Source organism: Podarcis liolepis (assembly GCF_965112155.1).
Source record: "Podarcis liolepis genome assembly, chromosome: 1".
In the NCBI taxonomy this organism is placed as follows: Eukaryota; Metazoa; Chordata; class Lepidosauria; order Squamata; family Lacertidae; genus Podarcis; species Podarcis liolepis.
In genome coordinates this window covers 7151534-7176872 of record NC_139554.1, presented here as the reverse complement: position 1 = coordinate 7176872, position 25339 = coordinate 7151534, and the positions used below count along the sequence as shown (strand labels likewise).

The following is a 25339-nucleotide window of genomic DNA, read 5'->3' as shown; positions in this document are numbered from 1 at the left end:
GTGCTATCGAACTGCTAGGTTGGCAGGAGCTGGGACCGAGCAATGGGAGCTCACCCCGTCGCAGGGATTCAAACTGCCGACCTTCTGACCGGCAAGTGCTAGGCTATGTGGTTTAACCCACAGCGCCACCCGCGTGCCTTGGGAAGCATTACAGAGCAACTGTTAACTCAGAAGGGTGCTTGGACTGTCCACTATAAAACCCACCGGTAATGCACTTTCATTGCATCAGCGATGATGTTGCAGAATACACCCACGGAACAGCAGTGGAGGGGTGCAGTCGCAACTTCTTCTACATCACCCACTCTGTCCCAGCTCGCTGCAGCTAGTAGGCCTTCTCTGGAGTTTTACAATTTGAGGACAGAGCTTTCCTGCCACGTTAATGGGCTTTGAACACCAAAGGCAGACATAGATTGCAACCTCCAGCGCGGAACATATTGTACAGCCAGCTCTGACAATAAGCCACAGAAGTGTTCCACTCCAGCAATGTTTGCGGGACGTTGTACGCTGTGATGTTGCGCTGTCACTGTGGGTTGCAGACCACACGTACCTCAGCTGTCGTTTATATGCATTTCCCCACCCCCTCCCGGTGATAAACTCTTTTTTCTTTTTTTAAAGTGAAATTAAGTCTAAATGACTCGCTGTAGAACAGCCACAGGAATGCTTTGGGACATTCTTGCTTTTTAAATTTATTTTAAGTGCCTAAAGAGTTTGCCTTCTGCTCTTCTACCCAAAGAGATTCAGGAAAGAGTTACTGCAGCTTTTCCCGACCTGGCACCTTGCAGATGTTTTGGAATGCAACTCCCACCAGTCCAAAACATCTGGCCGTGCCCCAGGTTGCAGAAATTCCAAGGTACGTCATTTCAGGGTAGTGGGAGTGGGAGCAACTGACTTCTAGGTGCCCCCGAGGTGTCTCCAAATACGATATCAACCCCCTATATTTGCATATTGCAGAATGACCTTTAAAAAAGTCTTCCGGGATTTCTTTTGGGTGGTGGGGCTCAGAAACAAGAAAAATATATATCTCAAATTCCTTCTGTGACCCGATAGGTGCTTGCAAATATACGGAAAGTCTGTCGCTTTTCTTTTTTTCCCTTTTTTTTTAAGGCAGCAAATAATTAATGAAGTGCGGATCCTCCAGGGAACAACGGCAGTTCAAGTGGCAAATCTGTTTCCCCCCTCAGACAATAGGCACCCTTCAGAAAGGAGCAGACCATCTCTATGGTAATCTGGAGCCGAGAGCGGCCTATTGATTTGGCAGAAGAAGACATTATACAGTGTCAGTTGGGGTTGTTAACAATTTCATTTGTTGCCTGACCTGAACTTAACCTTCTGGAAACCTTTTTCCTTCCGTGCGCATATAAGCGCACGGAGGCTGTTTGCGGCGCTGACAGTTGAGTACAGTAAAGAATCGTTGCTTGGCTTCTCGCTAGCATTTTTTGTTTGTTTTTTGTGTGTATTATTTTAATTTGGTTCTGTTGTTTTATAACCAACCAACGAACCATCTCTCTCTCCCCCCCCCCCCAGCCATCACTTTCCACAATTTCCTCTCTGTATATGCTATGTAAATCAGTTCTTTTAACAGATTCTGGTCCTTTGTCCAGTGTTGTGTTTTGAGGCATCTTCCCCAAGTTTTCCTCTTCGTTTTCGGGTCAAGATAGTTTCATTTTAATGCTTAATTGAAGGAGGCTTTTTGATTCGTACAATAGTTTCATTCATTCCCACTTAAGAGGACATTGTTCTACACGCGGGATTAGTGTTAACTGTATTCTGACACTTTGTTCTTCTAATCATGGTTTGAATTCTGCCAGGTATTTAGGACTCCCTCCCCCCCCCCACTTTTTCTGTGAATGAAAAACAACAACCGTCTTCCAGTTTCCATCTATACTTCTTGCCTGAAATAGGAATTCCCTCCCAGAAAAATCTCTTTTAGTCATCTCCTTAATTTTTATCACTTCAATTTCTGCGTGAGCAGATTTGATATGAAAACCACTGTTTTTAACAGCTGTTACTGATTAGGTTTAAAACGACTCGGCTCCTGAATTTTCCCTCTTTTAACTTTTTGGTGTTTTTTTAATGCCAGTTTAATTTTTTAAGATATCCTTTTGACAGAATTGGTTTGCGTGGGTGTGCTGGTTCCCCCATCTCCTTTTTCCTTTTGAGGAGGGAGCACCTTTTTATGTTTTGTATGCTAACGTTTCAGCATTTCATGTTTCAACAAATGTTGCAGTGGTTGTTCAATACAATCCATATGCATTCATTCTCTTGCTTATTTTATTTATTTATTTTTTAAAATATTTTTATTTATTTGTCAGGAAGTGCAAACAACGAAAATAAAGTAAGCAAGGAATCAGAAACGTAAAACATAAAGTGGAAGGGGAAAAGTACAAAATAACAGCACAGCTCCAAAAGAATAAGTAAAGTATTGACTCATACCAGGATTCCCTTTGCAAATAACGAAAAAGTGGAAAGACAAAAGTGTTAATCTACCTGTGAGGTCCAACATCATTGAAAGCAAAAGTTCTATAGAATCTTAGGTGAGCCATAATATTTGCTTATTCTTCCTCCTAAGTGAAACCCTTGCATTTTTTTCGTTAAGCAGGGATGGCGTTATAGGGTGTTTAGCAATACACGTTTTAGCAGTTGTGAAACATGTGCTGCTTTGCACATGGAGGAAGAAAGGAAAAAAAGCAGAAATCTGCAGACCTGGGATGTAATTCTTTTTTACAAAATGCCTCTTCCTAAGGTTTCGCAGCTGTGCTGGAGAATGTTGCGTTCTCCCAAGACTGCCGAAAAGAAACAAATTCACATTAACCAGCATTCCCAAAGTGGAAAGTTATAATTCATCCCATCCAGGTTTGAAACTGCAAGATGGGCGTTAGGCTATAAGGCCACCCTCATGTTTGTTTTGCCTCTGTGTGTATTCAGGAGAGGACAAAAGCATAAATTAAAAGCAAACGTTAACTTTTTGCTTGTGTGTGTGAAGGGCGAAATCACTACAAAATTCTCTTTCGTTTATATTATGGCAGGAGACGTTTACATTTTTTCCTAGGTAGAAATACGTAGCAAGAGGAAGCTTTGCCCCCTTTCCCTTAATTTTTAGCTTTCATTCTTGGCGTGTGGAAACTCTTGGAAGCGGAAGCCGTGACTTATGGCTCATCTAAAATAAAAGCAAGGCGTCCACAGGGCAGCTGACGAGCCACATCGATGCTCCTGCCAGTTTGCACCCGCAGCCGAAAGTCACAGAACAGCACTGACATTTCCCCCCCCCCCCTTACCCTGAAGTGAAAGGAATCTTAAATATGCCGTGGAGGGGGTGGGGCGAAGGCGGCTTCTCCAAAGTTAAGCCAGAACTGTGGAAATCGGAAGGTAAATTTGGTTTCAAGTCACAGTCTGCTAAAGTGAAAGGCTAGCTCTTTTCTGCGAGTTTGCAATGCACCCATTTTGCAGCTCTCGGATCCTGAGTTTAAACGGGACGAGTTGAATCCCAATTTGGATTTATATTCCCTTTCCCAGCCACCTCTCGATCTTTTATAAACTTGTGGCTCGTTTGAGGAGTTGTTCGGCTTTCTTTGAAGAATTTGAGGGTGCTTGCCTTTGTTTGACCATGCAGTTTTGACTCCTTCCTTCTATGGCCTGGTGAGGCCGCTGTATCAATTCCCCACCCCACCCCCCAATCCCGAAAGAATCCTTACCTGCCTACTGTCAGGCAAATTAATTGATCAGATTTTCCACCTTCCCGGGTGTCTCCCTTGCTTTCATATGCCAGCCTGGAGCAAATGGAGACTTTACTCTTTAAGCCCAGAGCTTATTCTCTTCAAACATTGTATCTCTGACCATCATCCCATTCACCGACGAGCAGAAAATTAAAACGCCGCGCTTTGAAAAGGGAGCGCGGAATCTTCTGATTTAAGGTATATTTGGGTACATTTCTCCCAGATTAGACTATTCCCCTTTGTCTGCGGTTCTTGCAAGGCTCTTTATAATTTCGGGAGCAGCTAATACTTAAGTAACAAGTAGCTTCTAAGTTTTAGCAAAGTGGGGGTGTGGAATAATAGGCTGTAGAAAGCTCTTGTATTAATTTCCCTTTTAGGAGACTATCTACCGTGACCCCTTGGCTAATTGATCTCTCTCTCTCTTACACACACACACGGGGAGATATTTTCCCCCTCTCTCTCACTTGCAGCAAAGTTGCATTGAATTAGACTTTATAGGGACCTTAACCGATTTCCCTCATTTGCATTTGCTTAAAAAAAATTTTTTTTAGCACATGCTGGGGTTGTTTTTTTTCTTCTTAGACTCAAGGATCCATGCTTCATTTTTGGGAGCCGGGAGGGGGGTTTTGGAAAGAAAAAAGCAGGCCAGCGCACCCCCTCCCACCCTTAATTTTCTCCCCCCCCCAAAAAAGGGAGTCTTTCGTGACAGCTAGTCAGAGTTAGAATTAGTTCAAGGAAATGTTAATAAAGCGCTGCCTGGCCTAATCCTCTTGATATCGCCAGGTATCCTCCTGTTCACGGGTTAATTGCTTTAAAAGCGGAGGCAGTATTCTGAACGGTGGGCTGCTTCACCTTTTCACAGCTGTTCCCATTGAGTGACAACTAAATCCCATGTGTAAGATGGGGAAGAGCTCAATCTCCAATTGGGAGAAAATTTATGTAAACCGCAATCCCTTCAGAATGTGCGGAAGTCATAGACTTTCTTGATTTACTCTGCTTTTCCAAGAAAGCTCCATTGTCCCCGTCCCTAAGTCCCATCAACCCTTTGTAGCCGAATATCACAGCCGAGGCAGATAGCTTGAAATATATAAATGCTATCATAGCTCTGATTAATAGCACCGCTTATGAGTCAGGTCTGATAACGCGGCTGCTCTCCACTCAATTTCAGATACCGCTAATGGAATCTGTCTTCTGCAATTGTAATGTTAGAAGGTCTAATTTGCTATGGAGCTTGGATCTGTCACCAGTAGGGGATTGCGGGGTCAGAAGGGAGCTGGCAGGTTTTTGCCCTGAAGCTTGTATCTCTCACTTTGAAAGGCGCAGCCCCCCGCCTGTTAGTGAGCTGATAGGCCCCTCTGTGGGGTTTATGCCACTTCACACAATAGAGGAGGGCTTCCTAGCCTGCCTTCATAATTGTGAAGCGAGCTCATATTTCCACAGCCCTCTCTGCTGCATAATTTCTAATAAGTGGGCTCTTTTTTTTTTAAACAAATGTCAGATTATGAAAAGTTTCCTCAATTACAAAAAAAAACTTATAAAACATTTAAATTGCTTAAATCTGTTTCCTGCAGAGTTTCCTCTTTTCTTTCCCTTCCTTCCTCCCCCCTCTAACCTCCCCCCTTCCTACCCCATACCCCTAACTTTCCGTTCCACCACTTGGCATCTGGGCATCTCTGCTTAAACTACACCAGTTGAAGCTGTAATAAAGTGCAGGTTGGGTTTTTTTAAAAAAAGTATGTATCTAGAGAGATTTTTTGGGAAAAAGTGTGATTGGGTCGTAACGTCAGCCCTGGCTGCCTTAAGGAGATAGACGCCCGCCGTAGAGTTAGGAGCAACTTCTGATGACACCATTTTTGCAACTTCTGGGGGAAAGTGCCCTTTGGAGTGTGTTTGCACTGTGCGGCTGCTTTCACGTAATACTTCTCGTGCGAGAGAAATCGTAGGAGCTCCACCTTCTTCAAACGTTCCTCAGAACCGTCACTCCAGAGCAAGTGTTTTCTAATCACTGGACCTGCTGAATTTCCGCCAGGTTTCATTGGTAGAATTGGAAAAGAGAAAGAGACTTGACCTGTTCTAAATAGGATCGAGCCTTTGATTGGGGCACCAGAAATGCTCCTTTGTAACCCGCCCAAACCTAGACAGCATCTTAAAAAGCAGAGACATCACCTTGCCAACAAAGGTCCGTATAGTTAAAGCCATGGTTTTCCCAGTAGTGATGTATGGAAGAGCTGGACCATCAAGAAGGCTGATCGCCGGAGAATAGATGCTTTTGAATTATGGTGCTGGAGGAGACTCTGGAGAGTCCCATGGACTGCAAGAAGATCAAACGTATCCATTCTGAAGGAAATCAGCCCTGAGTGCTCACTGGAAGGACAGATCCTGAAGCTGAGGCTCCAAGACTTTGGCCACCTCATGAGAAGAGAAGACTCCCTGGAAAAGACCCTGATGTTGGGAAAGATGGAGGGCATAAGGAGAAGGGGACGACAGCGGACTACATGGTGGGACAGTGTTCTCGAAGCTACCAGCATGAGTTTGACCAAACTGCGGGAAGCAGTGGAAGACAGAAGTGCCTGGCGTGCTCTGGTCCATGGGGTCACGAAGAGTCGGACACGACTAAAAGACTAAACAACAACAACCCGCCCATTACTTCCCCATGTAAATGGGTGGGGCCGTGGTGACGGCAACTGCCCACAATTCTCAGCCAAGTTTTCATAGTTAGCACAAGAGGTTGGATGGTCATCTATCATGGATGCTTTAGTTGAAATCCCTTCATTCCAGGGGGTTGGACACCATGACCCTCAGGGTCCCTTCCAACTCCATAATGTAGACAGGACAAGTTGGGGACTGATGATCTACAAATAGGTGTGTTCTAATTTTGGATAGAATTGCATTCTACCTTTAGTATAAGGTTTGCAGCTCATTCTAATATGAAATTCTAATATATGAAATGCTTAAACTTGACATTTGAATTAATATGACTTTTCTCCTTTCAGTATGAAAGGTTATATCTTGCATTTCAGAGGACACTAGCAAATAATAAAATAAAAGAAATCAGGTAAGTTAAATAAGTTAACTTTTTGCAACCAATAACAAGTGCAAAAACCAAATAGGAAGTTGGATCCCATTTACGGTAATGACTGCACAGATTATATAACAAATCCCTATGTTAGTGATTCTGTAAGCTTCTGGATCGTGTCCTCGTTCAGTTAGGCTTTGCCAGATAATGCATTAATTTAGTTAGTATTGCAGTTCGCACGCATGCACACACACACAAACACAAACACACACACGGCTGCCTCTGAAGATGGTTCGGAAACTTCCACCGGTCCAGAATTCAGTGGCCTGGTTGCTCACCAACACAAGATGGCTTGAGCACTGAACCTGGCCCGACTGCACTAGTTGCTAATTAGTTTCTGGGGCCAATACAAAGTGCTGTTTTTGACCTATAAAGCCTTAAACAGGGACCACCTCTCCCCATATGAACATACCCAGACTCTGCAATCATCCCCTGAGGCCCTTCTTTGTGTGCCTCCTCCGTGAGAGGCCTGGAGGGTGGCATCATGAGAACGGGGCCTTTTCTGCAGTGGCTCCCCATTTGTGGAACGCTCCCCCAGGGAGGCTGGCCTGGTGTTTTCATTACATATCTTTAGGTGCCAGGCAAAAACGTCCCTCTGTAACCAAGCCTTTGGCCTTTAACTCTCTGTGGCCTTTTAGAAGTGGGTGGGATATTTAGACCTCTTGGTCTAAGGCAGGGATCCCCAGACTTGGGTCTCCAGCTGGTTTTGGACTACAGTTCCCATCATCCCTGACCACTGCTTCTGCTAGCTAGGCATCTTTATGGGGCTATATCCCAAGGTCTGACCTAAAGTTTCAGGTTTTCAGTTGCCTTAAGGCAGCCTTTCTCAACCTGTGGGTCCCCAGATGTTGTTGAACTACAACTCCCATCGCCCCTAGCTAGCAAGGCCAGAGCTCAGGGATGATGGGAGTTGTAGTCCAACAACATCTGGGGACCCACAGGTTGAGAACCGCTGCCTTAGGGTCTCCAAAGGGAGGAGTCGAAAACCCAGGTGGGGTTTGTAGCGCTGCTGGGGATTGTAGCGCTGTGAGGAGCGAGCAACAGTTCTCAGCAATCTCTGGGGCGAGGAAAGGTGCTTTTAAGTGTATGGCGTGTACTGTACAAGGCTTTTTGAGGAAGCAAAATCTGGCAGGGAAAACCTCGCAGAGTATTGCATCATTGCCCTGTCATCCCAGTCGCCCCTTCTGGGAAAGGTCAAAGTTCAGTGGGTGAAGTGCTCCTCCTCTTCCTCCTCCAGCTTCCTGTCTGGCTCGCCATCACCAAGGCAGCACCAGGTGTGTGTTTTGTACCTTTCTGACACCAGTCGTCAGTACAGTCATACCTCGGGTTACAGCCGCTTCGGGTTGCGTTTTTTCAGGTTACGGACTGCCGAAACCCGGAAGTACCGGAACTGGTTACTTCCAGGTTTCGGTGGTCGTGCATACGCAGAATAATAATAATAATAATTTATTATTTATACCCTGCCTATCTGGCTAGGCTTCCCCAGCCACTCTGGGCAGCTTCCAACAGAATATTAAAATACCGTAATACATCAAACATGCGCAGATGCGCCGAATCGCAACCCGCGCGTGCACAGACACGCCACTGCGGGTTGTGAACATGCATCCTGCACAGATCATGTTCTCAACCCGAGCGTCCACTGTATACCATTGAAGGACTATAGTGTAGCGGCAGAGGACACACGCCAGGCATTCAGAAGGCCCCCGGCATTTCCAGGTGAAAGTCTCCAGTAGCACACCTCGGGCTGAAACCCTGGAGAGCTGCTGCCTGCCAGTGCAGGCTCTACTGAACTAGACAGTCTGACTCAGTGTGCATCAGCATCCCATGGTCCTTCTCAGCCCCACAAACAATAAAACAATAAAGGTTTTGCTCATTTGCCTTCAGGCCACACCCTGGGATCTGTTTGAGAATCGTAGAATTGTAGAGTTGGAAGGGACCTCCTGCAAAGTGGGAATCGCAGCTGAAGAAGCCCTGAGAGATGGCCGTCCAACCTCTGCTTAGAAACCTCCAAGGAAGGAAAGTCCACCACCTTCCACTGTTGGACAGCTCTCTCCGTCAGAAAGTTCTTCCTGATGTTGAGTCAGCATCTCCTTGTTGGGAGACGGGGGCATTTGGCAGGCCCCCAGCTGGCTCCAGCCACTGGCTGGCAGCCGGTTCTGCGGTTCTCAAAACAGCATCAATCAGCGACACAAGCCTCAGAGACCTTTAGAGACTTGGCACGCTCTAATCAGCAGAGTGAGTAACGTCTCACAACGGAAGTGGCGGACAGAGACATGTGTAAGCATTATTTACAGGCATTTATTCAGTATAGTTCAGGAACAAAGGAAAAAACATGTCTGCTTCCCTTTGTGTCCAAGCATGCAGCAGCATAGCAAAAGCAATATGGAAACGGAAGTTCCCAGCAGACTGTGCTGGAAGTAAACAGGCATGTGACACACAACAGTCATGCCTGCTCCTTTTAAGGTGGAACGGAACCATATCCTAACATCCTCCCCCTTTCCGTGTAACGTGTAGCACCTGTGGTTCAACCCAATTGCAAGCTCTGTATATAAACCTCAAGTTGTTCTCTGTTAAAAATATCCTAACACTCCTTCCTTGTCATTTGAATCCATTGGCTTGGATCCTACATTCTTCTGGAGCAGGAAAAAACACCTTCCATGTGGCGTCGTTGTTTTCGTCCATCTGTCTCAAGAGATAGCAGAGTTCACCTCCGGGGACTCCTGCTGTGGTTGAAGTAACTCATATCTGCTGCCTCCTGCATTGTTTCTGCTGCGTTAGCAGCGCTGAAGTGACCTCCCCATGGCACAAGCCTAGGCAGTGTGCATGGAGGCCCTGGGCTGCCCCCAGGCGACAAGACACACCCCCCCAACCAAGCAAGACGCTTGGCACCAGCTTGGCTGCAGGAGTTGCTGGAAGGAGACATACTAAGTGCCACATCCAACTGCCTTAGGGATTCCTCTCCAGATTTGTGTAGGGTTTACTTTACAAGGTTGTAAAGACTGCGGAGAGAATAATTAGGTGCATTCTTCCCACCTTGGATCAAATCTCTGCTTCCAGGTGCCATAAGAAAGCTGCAGAGATAGCGCAGGATAGTGCGCACCCCGGAAATGATCTCTTTCAGCTTCTGCCTTCTGGAAGAAGGTGCAGGGTTATAAAGACTAGGACTAGCCACCTGAGAAATAGTTTCTATCCAAATGCGATTTTGGTTTTAAACACAGTGTAAGGTAGTCTCTATGGGAGTATATTACATTTAATTATGGGGTATCAGAGTTTTTAGGGGGTTAACCAGGCTGGGATAGCAGGCTTGCTAGTTTTTGAATGTCTGATGTAGATTTTTCAATTTTGTTGTTCTGTATGGGACAATGACAATAAAGATTATCGTATCGTATCCTTAGCCTATGGGTAGGCAAACTAAGGCCTGGGCGCTGGATCCGGCCCAATCGCCTTCTAAATCTGGCCCGCGGATGGTCCAGGGATCAGTGTGTTTTTATATGAGTAGAATGTGTGCTTTTATTTAAAATGCATCTCTGGGTTATTTGTGGGGCATAGGAATTCGTTCATCCCCCCATATAGTCCAGCCTCCGACAAGGTCTGGGGGACTGGACCGGCCCCCAGAGGGCCCGTAACTTTACAGTAGAGCACGTGTTGTGAATGCATGTTTCAGTCCACACAGCACCTCCATTTTTAAAGGGATCTCAGATGACAGGTGACTGGGGAGACTTTTCTGTGTCAGAGACCCTGGGGAGTTGTCGCCTGTCAGAGTGGGTGACATTGGCCGATGTTGACCAGTGGTCCAACACAGTATGACGTAGCTTCCTGTCCTCACTGCGCAGATGCAACAGCCCCAAGGGAATTTTATCTGATAGCCCCACCAAATTTTTAAGGTTGGGGCCCAATTCAAGAAAATGCAGCATGTAAAGGGGAGACTTTGGCGCGAATCTTCGCTCGGCTATGAAGCTTACTGGGTCAATCATACTTACCCTAAATCACCTCTCATGGTAGTTGTGAGTTCTCCTGAAAACTTTTGTTATTGGGCAGGATATAAATATATAGAATGAATAAATTAGTAATACATTAAATCAATGGTTCCCAATTGCTGGTCAGCAGAGGGGGTCCGTGGCACCGTTCACATAACAAAAACAACCAAACAGATATCAAAATTTTCAAAAGTCCATGGCTTGGATTTTGAAAAGCAGTACTTAGTTAATGGGGAACCGCTGTATTAAATAAATGGTGTTAGCTTTGCAAATAGCGATAAACATTTTATTTCAGCAAGCTTGCCCAGGCGTGCAATTTTAAGCACCCATATTTTTTTAAAACCAATTTCTACCAATTTTTACCTGTGTCTTTTCACGGTAATTCTTTTTGCAGGTAGGTTTCGCCTGTGTTTGATGTGCGGTTTTATTCTCTGTGTGGCTACTTTGAAAGTTTCTTGACTGAGTGGTTGAATAAATCTTCCAAAACAAAACGAATAAATAAATGTGATTCTGGAGCCATCTTACACATTGGCCCACAGCGCTTCGTAGCTCTTGAGAAATGTTTCCTGGCTCACTTTTCCAGCTACTGCTCATTTTAGACTTCTGAAAGAATTTCTTTTAAATAGCGGGAGAGCCCCCAATTCTTATTGGTTTGGTTTTTTTATTCGTACAGCTGCTACTAATGGTTCACTTCAGGTGAGAAGGAAGGAGACCCTCTCTTTCAGGGCAGATAAAAAAAGGACTTCATCGCACAGCACCTGGTTAAACTGTGGAATGAACTCCCTCCGTCCCTCCAACCAAGATGGCTTTAAAGGAGGATTAGATAAATTCATGGAGAAGGAGAAGCCATTGATGGCTTTTTCCCAGGATGGCTACGCTCTGTCCTCCACAGTTGGAGTCAGCAGTGCTTTCCAATACCAGTTGCTGGAAACTTCAGGAGGGGAGAAGAAGAAGAAGAAGAAGAGTTTGGATTTGATATCCCGCCTTTCACTCCCCTTCAGGAGTCTCAAAGCGGCTAACATTCTCCTTTCCCTTCCTCCCCCACAACAAACACTCTGTGAGGTGAGTGAGGCTGAGAGACTTCAAAGAAGTGTGACTAGCCCAAGGTCACCCAGCAGCTGCATGTGGAGGAGCGGGGAATCAAACCCGGTTCACCAGATTACGAGTCCTCTGCTCTTAACCACTACACCACACTGGCTCTCGAAGCCAGTGGGAGAAGGCTCTTGTGTTCGAATCCTGAGTGTGGGTTTGCCACACAACATCTGGTTTCCCACTGCGAGAACCATTGGCCTGATGCAGCAGCGTGTCTTCATCATCATCATCATTTCTTATTTGTATACCGTCTTTCTATCTTACAATACTCAAGGCCGTTTACAAGCTGAAGAAACAAAAAATGTACACCTTTTAACAATCTAATGCAATACCAAAATGTGATAATAAAACAAAACTTTAAAATAAGCAACCTACATCAAATAAAGTAACATTCAACAATTAGTAAAGGTAAAGGGACCCCTGACCATTAGGTCCAGTCATGGCCGACTCTGGGGTTGCGGCGCTCATCTCGCTTTATTGGCCGAGGGAGCTGGCATACAGCTTCCGGGTCATGTGGCCAGCATGACTAAGCCGCTTCTGGCGAACCAGAGCAGTGCACGGAAATGCCGTTTGCCTTCCCACCGGAGCGGTACCTATTTATCTACTTGCACTTCGATGTGCTTTCAAACTGCTAGGTTGGCAGTAGCCGGGACCGGACAACGGGAGCTCACGCCGCCGCGGGGATTCGAACCGCCGACCTTCTGATCGGCAAGCCCTAGGCTCTGTGGTTTAACCCACAGCGCCACCTGCGTCCCTCTAATTATTAGAACAATTATTAGAAAAGTACAAAATAATAATATCAACATATAAAAGTTAAAGAGAAATCCACTCAACAGTTACAATAAATAATTTCTAAACTATAATCGATAAAACAACGGCAAGCCACAGTACATAAAATAATACAATACAAATTGAGAAGCAAAGACTAGAGGGTGGAGCAAGGCAGGTGGAAGAAGGCCTTGCCTGATGGAGTCTCTCTCCTCACAGTGTCCTTATTGGTAGCTGATTGTAAGACTTTCCTGGATCAGGCTAGAATTGGTGACTGATCTAGAGGGATGTTGTCTATGCATAGGGCTTTTGTGTTTTTTAGGGATCGGGGCAGAAGGCGCCACTGGCGTATTGTAGTGGCTATAATGTTGGAACGTGATTTTTTATTTTTTCAACGTGTGCTTATTACATATAGACATTGCTGTAAACCGCTTTGATATATTTTATGATATAGTGATGTGCAAATATTTTTATAAATAAGACCTTGAGCTGGCTCCATGGGAAGAGCACAGAAAAATTACAACATATTACATTGCTTTATCGCATATTTCAATCAATGGCTGTTGCTGTTTTACTGTGTATTTTTAATTACATATTTTGATTACAGGTCTTTTATATTTTAAAGCCTGTGTTTGCATACTTTTAAACTGCTTAGAAGTCCTTTTATGCCATGAAGTGGTATATAAATTAGGTAGTTGACTAAATGAAGCAAAATGAAGTAAGCATTGCCCACCACCCTTCCTTATTTTTCCCCATCCCAGATGTGGAGACAGACTGACTGGACTTAACTGTCCAGAGGTCCTTTACCTTTCCTTACCTACCTGTGCCAAAGTCCATTAAACTGAGCCTCCCGGTCAGATATCTGTGGTTGCTGTTGTGTAGTCCAGGCCTTAAAAAGGTGGGGGGCAACACAGTCTCATAGCTGACCCCCAATTTTTTTTGTCCATGCTTGTTTGAACAGCAGCATTAATGTGTGCCTGGGTCAAAAGTTTTGGGATTGCTTTTCTTTAAAAAGCAAAACCTTTGGCTAATATTTGAGGGGAGGAAGTGCGGTGCAAGGAAAGTGCTTTACGTCATTTTTTTGTGCAGGGAGGGGGCAGAGAGCAACAATCACTAACATTTCAGCGGTTGGCTGCCGTTCTGGAACGCTCCAGGAGGAAGCCACATGTGGACACACAATCAACTGGCTCCCTGTTGGCGTGGCGGTCCGCCATTTTGTTTCTCTCAAAATATTCCTCGGGAGGAAGCTGCGTTAGCGTAGCCGGGAGGGGTCAGTGAATTTCGTCCTTGGAAAACACCGAAACACTACACCTGACAGCCTGCGAACAGAACCACAGGGCTGGTTTTTGGCACAGAGCCAGCCAGCCCATGGCGGAAAAATAACCCCAAGACCCTGTTCTCTCTTATAAAAATACCAATAAACTATCATTAACGGTTTGTGCAGGCCAGTCAAGTCATGTTTGAATGCAGCCTTAAGGTGTAAGGGTTTTTTTATTTTTTGTTTTGAAAAATAAAAATAAGACATTGCATTGGGAGGGTCTGAGATGGACCAAGATCGTGGTGAGAGCAGTTTAAACTTTTTTTAAAAAAATTCCCCAAAGATCTTTATTGAAACTTAACATATATACATAATAACCAAACTTCCCAATGATTCCCTCACATGAAATATAATATCTAAATTACAACAGCTGCATAATTATACACTTAATTATAAAACCCACCACCCTCTACTTCCCTTCCACGCATAAAGTATAAACTATTAACAGATAAAAGGGAGAGAGGAGGACTGGCATTACCAAATCTAAAATTATACTATGAAGCAGAATGTCTGGCGTGGCTAAAAGAATGGATTATATTGGAAAACACTAGTATTTTAAATCTAGAAAGTTTTGACAATAGGTATGGATGGCACGCCTAGCTAGAGTACGAGAAGGTTAAGGTACATAATGGCTTCAAAAATCATATACTCTGAGAGCTCTTTAAACCTTTGTTCGCTCAGCAGTCCTGGTGGAAATTGAGGCCCCTATGTTTATGGTATTCAACTGTGCAAATGGGAGATTCCCCCCCCCATCACCACCACCACAGTTCGTATCTGAACAAGGGAGCATGCAGAACAAACTTAGTTGGTCTCTACGGTGCTACTGGACAATTTTTTAATTTATTTTGACTGCGTCAGACCAACACGGCTACCTACCTGAATCTAGAACCGCAGTCCAGTTTCATCCTCGGTCCCCTCAACCACACTTTTGCTGAACCCGGGGCTGCTGCAGGATGCTTGGAAACTGATGTGAAAGCTATTGCAACGGGTGTTTTTGTGTGTGCGCGTGAGAGAGAGAGAGCACTCCTGTGCATGTACAGAGTCTCCAGCCCTCACTTGCTGTCTCTGAACTCTCAACCAATGCGTCCTGCTTCCCCCAAGCATTTCAGAGCTGAACGCTTGTGTCAGAGCTGCCCTAGGTCCCAGCTCACAAAGGACCAACGCCAGTTCGTTGTTATATACAAAAGTCTTTATTGAAGTTCATTTTCGCTTTCACAGCCGCAGCGTGCAGCTCTACGTCTGAAACTCTAGACCGCTGAAGCTCCGTCTGAATCTCCTCCCCCCAGACACCAGTTTAAGGCTCTAGCCTTGCTCCACCTCTTCCTTTGCTCTTTCCTCCTCTGGGTCCGCCTGTCAGCTGGGGTCTCGCCCTTCCTAGACTCTTCTGACGCTGAGTTCCCTGACTCTTCCCCCTGCCTCCGGCGGGCTTTAGGACCTGGTTCCCAATCCGGGCTTTCTGCTGTCCCGCGCGCCTGTACATTCGAACTTGGCGCGCGCGCCCAGCCGGCAACCTTCCTCCTGACCGTTACACTGCTCCTGTCACTGCTTCCCCCTTCGGGGAGGCTAGCTGGACCTGACCTTCCCTCCGTTCCCCCACTTTCCAATAGAGGCGTGGTCAGTCCCGACTCATCTTCTCTCCCTGCTGGAGGAGATGCTGGCCCTGACACATGGGACTCTTCCCCCCCACTACGCTCTGGTGGGGAAGCTGGTCCTGATCTCCAGCTGCTGCTTTGGGAGTCCCCGCTGGCCCCCCTTGCCATGACCATCGGCGCCTCCTTCTGGGAATCTTCTGATTCGCTGGAGAAGCTCATGGAATCTCTCGGGTCACTGCCATACTCCCCTACGCTGCCCTCCGATTCTTCCCCTTCGCTCTCCATTTCCTCTCTCCCCTGTGCCTCTGTTCCTGAGCCCCTGACAGCTTGTAATCAAGAACTGATCCAGAAGTCCAGATTAAGGCATGCTTTTAAAAAGACCCCAAACCCAAAACAAGAAAAGCCTTGCAGTGGGTGCGTCCCCCCAGAAAGTTGTATTTTGCTGCTGCTGTTTTGGGTTTGCAGATGGGTGGGGGCGTCAGCCCAGAAGGACAACGAAGGCTTCTTCAATTTTGTTTTTCCGTGTGAGGGGTGGGGTGTGTACTAAGAGTTGTTGGATGAGACGGTACAATTTTCTTGTTATCTGTGTTTGCAGGCTTTCTGGCAAGCATGCTGCAGGAATCTTTGCTGTGGGGATGTTTTCGTTTTCTCGCCTCACATGGCAGTGGTCCATCACGGCAGAGGTTTTCAGCTTAAACAATCTGTTTGTGGGGCTGCTGATGACTCTCTGCGTGCTGTTCCGGGAGGCTGCGACCGCCAAGGAGAGATCAAAGGTAGACCGCTCACGATCAAAAGCCATCACGATAGATTATTTCCCTCCCCACCTACACCATTAATGGAAGCAACCCGGGCCTAATAATAATAATAATAATAATAATAATAATAATAATTTATTATTTCTACCCCGCCCATCTGGCTGGGCTTCCCCAGCCACTCTGGGTGGCTTTCAAAAAAATATTAAAATACTGTAATACATCAAACATTAAAAGCTTCCCTAAAGAGGGCTGCCTTCAGATGTCTTCTAAACGTCTGGTAGTTGTTGTTCTCTTTGACATCTGTTGGGAGGGCGTTCCATAGGGCGGGTGCCACTACCAAGAAGGCCCTCTGCCTGGTTCCCTGTAACTTGGCTTCTCGCAGGGAGGGAACCGCCAGAAGGCCCTCGGAGCGGGACCTCAGTGTCCAGGCAGAATGATGGGGGTGGAGACGCTCCTTCAGATATACTGGACCGAGGCTGTTTAGGGCTTTAAAGGTCAGCACCAACACTTTGAATTGTGCTCAGAAACGTACTGGGAGCCAATGTAGGTCTTTCAAGACTGGTGTTATAAGGTCTCAGCAGCCGCTCCCAGTCACCAGTCTGGCTGCCGCGTTCTGGATTTCAGCCTTCCCAGATGTTTTGGACTACAGATCCCATCAGCGCATGGCCGTGACGGCTGGGGATGATGGGAGTTGTAGTCCAAAACATCTGGAAGAAGCTGAGTCTGGGAAGGTTTATCTTGGGCCGAATGGCACATGATGGTTTAAGACACCTGGAACAGACAAAACTGTCTGCTACTGAGTCAGACCATTGGACGTGTAGCTGAATATTACCTGCCCTGACTGGCAGCAGCACTCCTGAGGTTCAGATCGACCTACCTGGAGGTGCTGCCAAGTTTTGAACTTGGGGCCGTCTGCATTTAAAACAGATGCTCTTCCACTAAACCCGGATTTGTTCCTGTAGGAACGCGGGAGACTTCTTCCTACTGCCTAAGACTGCTTGTCCATCTAGCCCAGTATAGTCCGCTCGGACAGGCAGCAACTCCTGTGAACATGAGAAGAGCTCGGCTGCCGGATCAGGCCAAAAGCCCACCTATCCCATCATCCCTGCTCTTATTCCCAGAGACTTCCACAACACCTGCTACCTGAGCCTCTTTCTAAACCCATAGATGGCTGGAAGGTGGCACCAGTGCTGTAGAATTCCCCCCCTGCTGAAATATGAGAGACTCCCATCAGTGTCGGCATTCCGTCGGCTCCTGAAGACGCAAGCATTCCCTTGAGCAGAATTTCTTGTTTTATTGTTTCAGCTGTTTGTTTTATTTTCACTTGTTTTACTTGTTATGCGTTTTTTTTAATGATTCATTGTTTAATTTAATTATCTTTTTAATGTGTGTTTTAAATATGAATTTATTTTATAGCTGTAAACCGTGTAGAAGCCATTTTCGCATATACTGTATTTTTCGCCCTATAGGACGCACTTTTCCCCCTCCAAAAATGAAGGGGAAATGTGTGTGCGTCCTATGGGGCGAATGCAGGCTTTCGCTGAAGCCTGGAGAGCGAGAGGGGTCAGTACGCACCGACCCCTCTCGCTCTCCAGGCTTCAGGAGAGCCCCAGCGCCAGCCCCACAAGGTCGGGGGACAGAGGGAGGCGGAACGCCGCCATTCCGCTGTCTCCTGGAATGGTTTGGAGGCTGGCGGCGGGGAGACCCCGCCGCCAGCCCCGCAAGCTCCGGGGACAGCTGGGAGGCTCAGCGCGTCTTCCCGCTGTCCCCGGACCTGATCTGAAGGCGGGCGGCGGGGAGAAGAGCGCTTCTCCCCGCTGCTGGCCCCAGAAGCGCTTGGGGGGGAAATAAATTTTTTTTCCTTTATTTCCCCCCCAAAAAACTTGATGCGTCCTATGGGGCGAAAAATACAGTAAGCAGAATATAAATTAATAAATGATAATATATGTGCTGCCCCAATGAGAGGCATTCTCTCTCTCTCTTTCTAATTAATTTCTCTGATTATAGAAAAAATGCGGTGGTGGGGTTTTTATTTTTTTAATGAAAAATGTGGTGCATGAGTTGAGATGCTACTGCCCCAACAGTTTATCTCTGTAGCCTGTCTCACAGTTGAGAGAAGAGACTTAAGCATGTAAGAATTTCTGAAAGGTGGAGCTTTGTCCTGGATCTTAGGCAAGTCAATCAAAAAATTACATTTTTTTTGTATTTTTGTAACAAAAATCTCAATAACTTTCAGGCTGCCCTCGTTTTTAATTTTTGAAATATTCATGCCAAAGGTCCATTTAGTCTTATTTCCCTCAGTGGTCAACCAGTAAAAACAACAGTCTTCTCCCTGTTAATCCCATTTAACCTCAGTCCCTGGTTATTAGGGATGGGGGCAAAATTCAATTCAGTTCACCTCTGAAAGAGATTTTACCTAATTCACACTTTCAGAAACACTATGGCAGGGCTGTCCAACCGGTCAACCGCGATCGACTGGTCGATTCCCAGGATGTTAGAGTCGATCACAGTCGATCGGGGGCGAAAAAGAGGATCCAGCCCAGCGCTGTCCTCCATTTACACATGATCGGAAGACGGAGTTTTCGCTGCGAGGCTGTTTGTTTCCTGATTGATAGTTTGGTGAGCGACTTTTCCCTTTCCCCCCTAAAGAAAGCTCAACATTTTATACCTGCCCCTCTAAAAAAAGGTGAACAACATTGACTTTCCTCCCCCCAAAAGGTCAACAACTTTGACCAAATATCAACAACTCTGATCACTGCCATATTTTTTTTTCTGTGAGTTGATCCCAGTCCCTTGGGAGTTAGTTGGACGTCCCTGGACTCTGGTTACCAAAACACAGTGATCCTTTGAAATTTGCACTTCTCTGAAATGTGCAATGCAGTTCTCCAGCAAAGCATAGTGTGCACAAAAATGCATATATTGGACTGAAGTGTGTATAAAAATGCACAGATTAGTGAGGGGGAGGGGAGTTAGAAATGCATTGTATTAGGAAATGTATTTTCAGAAATAATAATAATAACAATACTACTACTAATAAGAATACAGCAATTTATTTATAGCCCATCCATCTGATTATTATATTTCTATATAAAATATTCCCACAAGCATCTGGTTGGCCACTGTGGGAGCAGGAAATTGGACTAGCCAGATCTAGCACGTTCTTCTTACGTTCTGAAAAAACAATAGCAAAGTATTGGAAGACACAAGATCTACCCACTCTGGAAGAGTGGCAGATGAAGGTGATTGACTATATGGGACTGGCTGAAATGACTGACAGAATCCGAGACCAGGGGAAAAAGACGGCAGAAGAAGACTGGAAGAAATTTAAAATTTATCTTAAGAAATATTGTAAAATTAATGATTGCTAAAATGTTGTGGTTATATAAAGTAAGGGTTTACAGCTGTTAAAGATTAAGTAAAAGTAAAGGAAAGGAAAAAATCGGATAAAATCAAGGGGAAAGATTTGCTGAAATAATTTTGGGAATTGGAATGTAGAAAGGGGAGGTATGGGGAAGTCGATGAAGTAAGTTTAAGGGGGGGAAATGTGTGGAAATTATACGTGTTTGTTATTGTATGTATATTTTTGTATTGTGTGTGTTGTATGTCTTTTTAAAATTTGTGAAAACTTAATAAATATTTATAAAAAAAATTATGAAAGAACAATTTAAAAAGCAACGATTAGATGCTCGTTTCGTTTCCTTTTTGCAGATCTGCAAAGCGGGCGCCTTCTGCTGCGGCCTCAGCTTGTGCAACCAGCACACCATTGTCGTCTATGTGATTTGTGTCGCTCTGTGGGTTTTCTCCTGCTTGCTCAGGGAGAGGGTGAGTACTCACTAGTGCACTTTGGAAAGAAGACTTGGGTGGCTGAGAGAGTCCAGGGATGAGCGTGGCCAGACACTCTTCGCAGCCTTCTCTCTGTGGCGCTGTGGTCTAAACCACTGAGCCTCTTGGGCTTCCCAATCGGAAGGTCGGTGGTCCGAATCCCCACGATGGAGTGAGCTCCTGTTGCTCTGACCCAGCTCTTGCCAACCTAGCAATTTGAAAGCATGCCAGTGCAAGTAGATAAATAGGTACCACTCCAGTGGGAAAGTAAACAGCATTTCCATGCACTCTGGTTTCCGTCACAGTGTTTCATTGTGCCAGAAGTGGTTTAGTCCTGCTGGCCACATGGCCCGGAAAGCTGTCTGTGGACAAACGCTGGCTCCCTTGGCCTGAAAGCAAGATGAGCGCTGTAACCCCAGAGTCGCCTTTGACTGGACTTCACTGTCCCGGGGTCCTTTGCCTTTTACCTGGGCATGCAGAAAGGGGCAGAGCTTGCCACCCAAAGTTGCAGGAGGGAGATTCTAATAGCTTGGAGGAGGTAACTTGGAACTGGTCCCTTGCAGTGCAACTGACCGAGTGCAAAATGGAAGACATCTCTGGGTGGTTTGAGGAAGTGCTATTCCCCTTGGGACCTGCGCATAAAAGCAAGCCTACAGTGAAGGGTTAGGGGGTTTGCCAGTTGGTTCCAGGAACCCCCATTATTGTGAGGAGGGGGTGGTTTTGTGAATTATTTTTCTGTCCTGGGAGAGAGCCAAGGTAGATGCGTGGAGTGTTGGGTGAGAGCCAGGAAGCTGGCAGGTGTCTCAGAAGGAGAAAGAACTGGGAATAGTCAGTATTCGTTAGTATTAATGGTTTTATTCTGTGTTTTTGTAACATTATTTGTTGTTTTAGTTTTCTATACATTGCTTGGAAAGGTTTTTTTAACATATTAAAACCATATATAAAAATACAGCCCTTATGTTTTTATAGCTGTTGGAAGCTGTCCAGAGTGGCTGGGACAACCCAGTCAGATGGACAGGGGACAAATAATAAAATCATCATCATCATCATCATCATCATCATCATCATCCTCATTATCATTTCAGACAGCAAAAAATAGGTCTCTGTTCCCAAGGACTTTACAATCTAGAATGGGTTGCTTGTTATGTGTTAAAGTGCATGAACATGGAGGTTTTGCTTTGCTAGTAGTTATTGATAAACATCTTCCTTCAAGAGCTTGTCTAACTTTAGCCTCAGAAAGAATGCAATAATCCTTTCAGTTGCCCTGTTAGCTGCGTTTTCCTGTCACAGTAAACTGTGGTTTGCCAATGTTAGGCTTAGTGGGATGTCTGAACCAGGGATTGTGGGTTCCTCTGCTCCCCAAAAAGCTGTAATGTAAAGCCAAGATTTGTTCTTTACTTACTAATTGTGGTGTGAGCAAAAGAAATGATAGTCAGTGCTTCAGACTAAACGCTAAGCCGCAGGCCATGGTTTGTGGTTCCTCTCACCCAGTGGAGAGGACAATCTGTAAACCGTTAACCATGGTTTACTGTGACATGCAAACAGAACCGTTGTCTTTTACCGTTAGACATACACCCGTTCTCTTCTGAATCCTGTGTGGCTGTGTCCTGGCACTCCAGAGCTAGAAAAATAAATGGGATCAAGTTATTGACGAAGAGCATGTTGTGTGTGTGGGGGGGGGGGGCAAGCCTTAGTTATTTAATTTAATTATGGGCGAAGGGGGTTGCAGGTGGAAAACCAGCCAAGTCTGATCATCGCAAAGTGGTTTATCTCCGCATTGCAGCGTTTCCCACCACCCATGGCACAGTTTCAGTGGCGAAACGCGCCACAAACATGATCTTTCGGGGAGCCTCTAATATTATTCGCTTCACTTTAAAAATTCATCCTGCCAAGCAGAAGAGATCAGAGCGATGTCATTTCCCCCGAGTAATCCACGGAGATGGTGCCGTTTTCAACATCGCCTTTTCGCAGGGACTTAACGTGCAAATTGAGAGATCAGTTCTGTGTGTGTCAATATATATATCTCCACATATTTCCTTTGCCTTTCCTCCCCAACCCTTGATGTCCGATGGCAAAGTTCCGGCACGACCCCACCGAAATAATCACGGTGGTGCAATTTGACATTTTATTTTATTTCATTATATTGGTGCAGGAATTGACCCTAGGCCACATGCTAAAGTTGACTTTCTGCTTCCTGGCTGGCTGCCTGCCGTATCTCTACCTGCCTGCCTCTTCCTACCTCAACGAAGCTCGCTGGACCTGGGGAGACCAGACGACCCTTAAGGGATTTACGACCCATCTTCTCAGGGAAGAATACGGAACCTTCAATTTGGTAAACCGGGGGTTGCGGGGGTGGAGAGGGGCTCTCTTCCAGAGAACAAGATTTCTCTTATGTATCTGGAGTCCGCGTGGCTCCGAATCTTTTAGACGCACAGCCTGGGATCCTAGTGGCAGAAGAGCTTTAAAAATTGTTATTTCTCAAATAGCGGTTTCGTAGCCCCTGTGCTTCTTCTTTGGGGTGGCTAAACCACTTGGTAGCTAGAGAAATAAATGCGATCTCCCTCGTGCCGCTTAATCGTAGTTATTTTGTTCCGAAGGGAAAATGAGCAGGCCGGTGAGGCCGTCACAGCTGCGGTGTGACACTCTGCTTTGCTCGTGTCAATGGAAAGGGAAGGCTGAACATATGCAATGAATTGGAGGCATAGCTGTCAACCGTCCCTTATTTAGCGGGAAAGTCCCTTATCCCAGCGCCATGTCCCGCTGCTGTCCCTTATTGATGATGTCCCTTAAATTTCCCGGGTTTCAAAGAAGCAGCTCCTCTCCCTCCCTCCCTGCCAGCCAGGGAGGAGGAAGGCTCCAACTGTGTTGCTTGGCTGCGTTGCTCACCCAATAAGGAGTCTAAGAACGACTGGGGGTGGAGCTTGCATGCCTTGTGCCAATCAAATCGGCCGCGTTGCCGGGGACTCGCCTTTGCTCTGTGCTTCCCAGTGGAGAGGTGACGGTGGTTTTCCTTGCTGCATCCCCTTTGCCGGGTTGCTGCACTGTGGGAACCACCGCTTGAGGCTTCGTTTGGCTGCTGGCTGGGCTTTCTGCCTTTGGCTTGGAGGGGCTCAGAAGTTGAACATACCTGTGCTCGCAAAATCCCTTATTTTGGCTGCTGATCCCTTATTTTCGAGGCTGCTGGTCCCTTCTTTTCAAATCTGTAAGTTGACAGCCATGATTGGAGGTGCCCTGGGCAAGGGGTGTCCAACTGATATCCAGCTGCTAGCAGTTTCCGAAAAGGTAGTGGATTCGGTTCAGAAAATGAGGATAAATCTATCAAGAGCTATGAGCCAAGATGGCTCTGCCCTGCCTCCACGGTTGAAGGCAGCAATGCTTCTGAGCATTGTCTGGAAACAGCAGGAGGGGAGAGGGCTCCTGTGTTCGAATCCTGCTCCCTGGTTTCCCACAGGCATCTGGTTGGCCACTGTGAGAACAGGACGCTGGACTAGATGGGCCGTTGGCCTGATCCTGTAGGCTCTCCTTACGTTACCGGGACCAGCGGCAAGTGACTCTGAGGAAAGTCCGCGATAAGGGAGGACATGGCAGTGGCGCAAAAATTTATGCCTGGAGAAAGTTGTCAGGGAACTGCCATCAGAGGCACGGGAGAAGGAGAGGGTCTCTGATTCTGCAGGAGAAGGTCCCAGCGCTAGAGGGAGACTCCGCTGGGAAGAAGGGGAAGAGAATGAGTGTAACACCAGATATCCAGGAGAACAACGGGACAGGGAGGTGCAGGGGCTCCAGGACTCTTCGTTGGAAGTTAGTGAGGAGAGCCCAAGCACCCCGCTGCCCACGCCCACCCTGCGCCGGAGACTCCTGCGCAGTTAGAGGCGGAAACGATTGGGCGTCAAACAACTGTTATGTTGGCAGCTCTTTAAGAAACGCCCACAGTCAGATTCTACGAGTGACTAAGGGCAGCCACGCTGAGATGGGCTGCGCAGTCCGGAGGGTTTAACCAGGCAATCCGATGCTCAAATGGGGCAGGATTACGCACGAGTAACTCCCAACCACTACAAAAGTGCATGGGGATTTTTTCCCTCTCTTCTTTTCTAGAACTTGGGACCCTCCGACAAAGCTGAATGTTGGCAAATTCAGGACAGGGAAAATAAAGTGTATTTCCGCCCATGGAGTTGGCTCTGACAATATGTAAAAATCCTGGGGTTAACCTCTGGAAAAAGAGGGCAGGAACCTATTGCAGCATTTGTTGAATGTTTTTCTTTCCTGTGTAGGCAAAATTAGAGAATGGATCGAGTATGGCTGATATATTGCTGTAAGTGAATCGTTTAATTTCTTTCTTGGTCTGGGAGGGCTCATAACAAAATCCTACACTGGTGACCTCTTCTTTTTCTTCTTCTTTGTCAAAGAGAAAAACGACTACCAGACTTTTAGAAGACATCTGAAGGCAGCCCTGTTTCGGGAAGCTTTTAATGTTTAATATTGTATTTTAATATTCTGTTGGAAGCCGCCCAGAGTGGGCGGGGTATAAATAATAAATTATTATTATTATTATTATTATTATTATTATTATTATTATGTGTATTATTATGTGTATTATATGTATATCCTTCTTTTTTCACTGCTAGGGACTCAGGGCAATTGATAAAAATAGGAGCTGCTAAAAACATAGGGAAAATCATTTAAGATCCAATTAAACATTGAAAAAATTATACACACACACACATCATATAAATAATTTTAATAAAAGCAGCACGGCACACCAAGCCTTTCATGAAAAATGGTCCGTTCCCCAAAGCACATTGGAATAGAAAGGTCTCCCATCTGCTGGCAGAAGGATAACAAGGAGGGAGCCAGGCTGGCTTCTCTAGGGAGGGAGTTCCAAATTTTTGGAGCAGCCACACAGAAGGCCCTGGGGATTATTCGGCTGCATCAGGCAGCAGCATTTTGACTTCCCACAATACCGCTGGTGTAATAACATTGTTCCAGGGCAGGGATGCTCAGGGGGGTTGAGCTCCGTGAATTCTCACACAGCTGACCACCTTCATACCTCCTGGAACCAATGTGCAGATTGGAACTTCATTGTCCACGGGTCTCTGTCAGAATGTACAGTCATACCTCGGGTTACAGACACTTCAGGTTGCGTTTTTTCAGGTTACGGACCCACCAAAACCCACATGTACTGGAATGGGTTACTTCCGTGTTCCGGCGGTCATGTATGCGCAGAAGTGC

At 46.0% G+C, this 25339-nt stretch overlaps 1 protein-coding gene and 1 long non-coding RNA gene across 4 annotated transcripts in view; one reads left to right on the top strand and one right to left on the bottom strand.

The window, feature by feature from the left end:
• Positions 1-25339, top strand: part of TMEM260 (transmembrane protein 260) — a 62905-nt gene that overhangs the window by 17354 nt on the left and 20212 nt on the right. For all 3 annotated transcript variants that reach the window (XR_014528802.1, XM_083515146.1, XM_083515147.1), the window contains exons 4-7: positions 16132-16309; positions 20000-20113; positions 22266-22445; positions 24382-24422. Coding sequence is in view for 2 of the 3 variants with exons in the window: in XM_083515146.1 (XP_083371272.1) it covers positions 16132-16309; positions 20000-20113; positions 22266-22445; positions 24382-24422 (513 nt within the window). In the remaining variant the exon portion in view is untranslated. The remainder of the gene's footprint in view (positions 1-16131; positions 16310-19999; positions 20114-22265; positions 22446-24381; positions 24423-25339) is intronic.
• On the bottom strand, positions 23289-24375 carry LOC310712967. The gene is made up of 2 exons (XR_014529050.1): positions 24161-24375; positions 23289-23719 (listed from the first exon to the last, which is right to left on the bottom strand). It is a non-coding gene; the product is annotated as an uncharacterized lncRNA (long non-coding RNA).